At 46.2% G+C, this 3999-nt stretch overlaps 1 protein-coding gene across 1 annotated transcript; it reads left to right on the forward strand.

The window, feature by feature from the left end:
• The first annotated feature begins 237 nt into the window (after positions 1-237).
• LOC105033580 (uncharacterized) lies at positions 238-1485 on the forward strand. Its single transcript, XM_010908444.4, has one exon. It carries the CDS (start codon positions 415-417, stop codon positions 1174-1176), a length of 762 nt encoding a protein of 253 aa, XP_010906746.1. The 5' UTR covers positions 238-414; the 3' UTR covers positions 1177-1485.
• The last annotated feature ends 2514 nt before the right edge of the window (positions 1486-3999 follow it).

Consider the following 3999-nt stretch of genomic DNA (forward strand, 5'->3'; position numbering starts at 1 on the left):
GAGTTGGGACCGTAGCAATGAAAGTCCTCCTATAGAAGGAGCAGAATGTACAAATGTTGCTTACAGTTAAGATCCATCTCAATGTAGAAAGAGCATGACATCTTGGCTATCAGCCAATGAGTGCATCCGAGGATTGAGATCGAGAACAAAGGCCGCGGTGGTACAACCCATAACAAGATATAATAAGTTTTCGTCAAAATTGATTTAGGATATTGCTTGAGCCATTTCTGGATAGAATTCCAAGCAGGCGTTTCCTTCTGAACCACCGAACCACGATTGAACCATTCGGCTCGAAATTTCATCGGCTCTCTTCGTTCTCAGAAAAGCCGAAGGATCCTTCCGCCGTCCCACCTCCTTCCGGGCTCGACCTCCTTCCCACAGCCCTACGCCTAACCCTAGTCCCCGCCGCCGGCCATGTGGCGGTGCCGGCCGGTCCTCGCGCGGGCCTTCTCGCCCTTCTCCGCCGCCGCCCTCGGCCCCTCTCGCTCCTACGGCCTGATCCCGATGGTGATCGAGCATACTTCCCGCGGCGAGCGCGCGTACGACATCTTCTCCCGCCTGCTCAAGGAGCGCATTGTGTGCATCCACGGCCCCATCTCCGACGACACTGCCTCCGTGGTCGTCGCGCAGCTCCTCTTCCTCGAGTCCGAGAACCCCTCGAAGCCCGTCCACCTCTACATCAATTCACCCGGCGGCGTCGTCACCGCCGGCCTCGCCATCTATGACACCATCCAGTACATCCGCTCTCCCGTCACCACCCTCTGCATTGGCCAGGCCGCATCCATGGGCTCCCTCCTCCTCGCCGCCGGCGCCCCTGGCGAGCGCCGCGCCCTTCCAAACGCCCGCGTCATGATCCACCAACCCTCCGGTGGCGCCTCCGGCCAGGCCACCGACATCGCCATCCATGCCAAGGAGATCCTCAAGGTCCGCGAGCGCCTCAACGCCATCTACTCTAAGCACACCGGCCAGCCCATCCAGCGCATTGAGCAGTGCATGGAGCGCGACATGTTCATGTCCCCTGAGGAGGCCAAGGAGTTCGGCCTTGTTGACGAGGTCATCGAGCACCGCCCTATCTCTTTGGTTACCGATGCAGTTGGCAGTGACACCGGAAGCGGTGACAACAGTGGCGGTGGAGGCAGCAGCGGGAGTAAAGGAAAGGATGAGGGTTCAGGATGATTCAGCGGAAATTATCCATTTTGATGATGACTTTGCATACATTGGGCGAAGCAGGTATGTGAAAGGATAATTTATGCCGGACGATTTTGATTGGACTGCATTGGCTGCTGCTGCTTCCAAAATGTGAATTTTTTTACTACAGGAGACAATAATAATAACTGTTTAATATTTTATTGAGTGGCCTTTTTATGAATCTTTATTTGACAATTTGCTCCTTTTAAAATGAAGATACATTTCTTGGAAAAATGGATGCTGGCTTTCTATGTGATGGTCCCTTATTAGCATTTATTCATGGATCAGTTAAGTTCCTATTTTGGCAGTGAATCCAGTGATTATAAATTTTGATCTTTTGTTTCTTGTTTGCTTTGCTTCTTTAGTTTTTAAAGTGTTTAATGTTTTTTTTGGTTGGCCTAACACACTTTGTATATGGAATCAGTTACTATCTTGATCAAAAGTTTCTATCCATATTACTAATGTCTTAAATGCCACCTGAGATTTACCACATGATATTCACTGCGACCTCAATATGAAGCAATGAATGACATAATAAGTTTAAGAAGTTTTGCTGTTTCCAACTTGGATTTGAAGCAAGCTATCATTTTGGCTTAGAGGGAGTGGCTTGAGTTTAAGATTATAATTTGTCTGGCAAAAGGGTAGGAAGAGAGGTGATTGGAAGCTAAGTGAAGGTTACCATGCGGAGAGATAGATAAGTCTGCAAATGTGATATCAAGAACAAGTTTTAATACTACCTAGGGGGTGCTTGGTTCGCGACCATAATCAGAATGGGAATCGGAATGGCTTGGAATTGGAATCAGAATGACCAAATCCCTCGAAGCGCTTGGTTTGTGATCGAAATCGGTATGGAAATCGGAATTGGAATGAAAATTTGAATCCATAGAGGAGAGTAGGGATTGAAGGGATGCTTGGTTAGGGGGAGTGGGGGTCTAGAATCGGAATAGGAATGGGTGACTCCTTTTCCAACCGTTTGGTTGGGAGGAGTCCCATTCCGATTCCGATTCTGATTCTAGGGTGGAATGAGAATGGTCCAATCTACATAGAACTCAATATCTACTCTCCTCTATGAATTCAGATTTTTCTTCCAATTTTGATTCCGATTCTGATCACGAATCAAGCGCTTCGAGGGATTTGGCCATTCCAATTTCAATTCCAAGCCATTTTGATTCTCATTTTGATTTCGATTCCGGTCGCCAATCAAGCACCCCTTGAGTTCTATGTAGTTTGGGCCATTCTCATTCTACCTTGAAATCAAAATCAGAATGGGACTTCTCCCAACCAAATGGTTGGAATGGGAGTCATCCATTCCCATTCTGATTCTTGACCCCCACTCTCTCCAATTGAGCACCCCCTAATGTTTTCATTGCAAAGAGAGAGATATTAACTATGTAGAAGGAAAATCTCCCACTGTAAAAGCATTCTCTGAAAGTTTTTTGGACTTATTACAACCTTTGGAGTCTAGCTTAATAATTTGGCATAACTATGCATCAGATGTTTTACTAATGCACCGAATATTGTATGGAGGTGCTTGGTTGGGGCAATTGAGGTCTGAAATGAAAATCGAAATGGGTAACTTCCCTTCCAGTCGCTTGGTTGAGGGGAGTCCCATTTCGATTTCGATTCTAAATAGGAACGGAAATGGCTCAATTTTCTCGTAACTGAATCCGGACCATCCTTAGCGGAGTCAAAATCTCATTCCACTGAAATGAGATAAAATAAAAAAAATACCTATCGTCCATCCAACTCTCATAGCCCGACCTTTGCCTCGATGACTCGGCCGTCGGCCCCATGCTCATACTCGCTGGCGCCATCGAGGGCTCCGAGCTGAAGCTCCGGTAGAGCGCAAACGATAGCTGACAATCAGAAGAGAGGAGGCGGAAGTGGCGATGAGGCCTCTGTAGGTGGCAGACATGGCGGCGGTGGAGGAGAGCTGAAGGAGAGAGGAGAGAGACGTGGGAGGCAAGGGGAGCAATGAATAGTGATGAGGCCTCTGGAGGCGGTGATAAGTCCTCGGAGGCTGTGAACATGACAGAGACGGAGAGACACACAAGCGTTGAAACTGCAGAGGATGGAGTCGCACAGAGGGTGCTTCTTAAAGATGAAAATCCAGCCGTCACCGAGGCTGGAGCATTGGTCATACAGGTGACGAAACTCACTGGCTGCGATGAGAGAACCGAGGGCCTTGGAGACGGATTTGAGGCAGAGGACCTTCGGAAGGGCAAGGCGGCAGAAGATCTTATGGAGGAGCTCTGATGGAAGGAGGCAGAGCCCCACAGCAGTCGACGTCGGGCTGCGATTGCCGTCCATCGGATTCCTCTGGCCACATTTGGGGACTGCTGGCTCAGGGGGTTTAGGGGAGGGTTGATAGTGGGTTCCTTTGTTTTGATTCTAGCCATTTAACACACACACACACACACACACACACACACACACACATATATATATATATATATATATATATATATATATGTTTAGATTTTCTTAATATAGCTTCAATGAAAAAAAAATCTTAAAAAAAAAGATAATTGCCCAATTAAAAAAGCTAATTGTCTAATTAAAAAGATCGTTTGTCTGATAAGGCTACTGGGTCAACTGAGCTTATCCTATTGGTGTTCTTAATTTGATTAAATACTAACATGTCAACAATATATAGGATCTTTTGTCTTTCTCAAGTAAATTTAATGTAACAGCATAACCCCATAGTTATTATTATTATGTTAACTCTTACTTAATATCAATTTTTAAAATAATTAATTTTTGAAAATTTTAGTTAAAAATAAAAATAAAAATTTGAGTTGACTCTGATTC

This window comes from Elaeis guineensis, chromosome 4 (assembly GCF_000442705.2).
Source record: "Elaeis guineensis isolate ETL-2024a chromosome 4, EG11, whole genome shotgun sequence".
NCBI lineage: Eukaryota > Viridiplantae > Streptophyta > Magnoliopsida > Arecales > Arecaceae > Elaeis > Elaeis guineensis.

Coding starts and splice junctions, on each gene's coding strand:
- LOC105033580 (XM_010908444.4), top strand. CDS start 415: ATGTGGCGGTGCCGGCCGGTCCTCGCGCGGGCCTTCTCGCCCTTCTCC.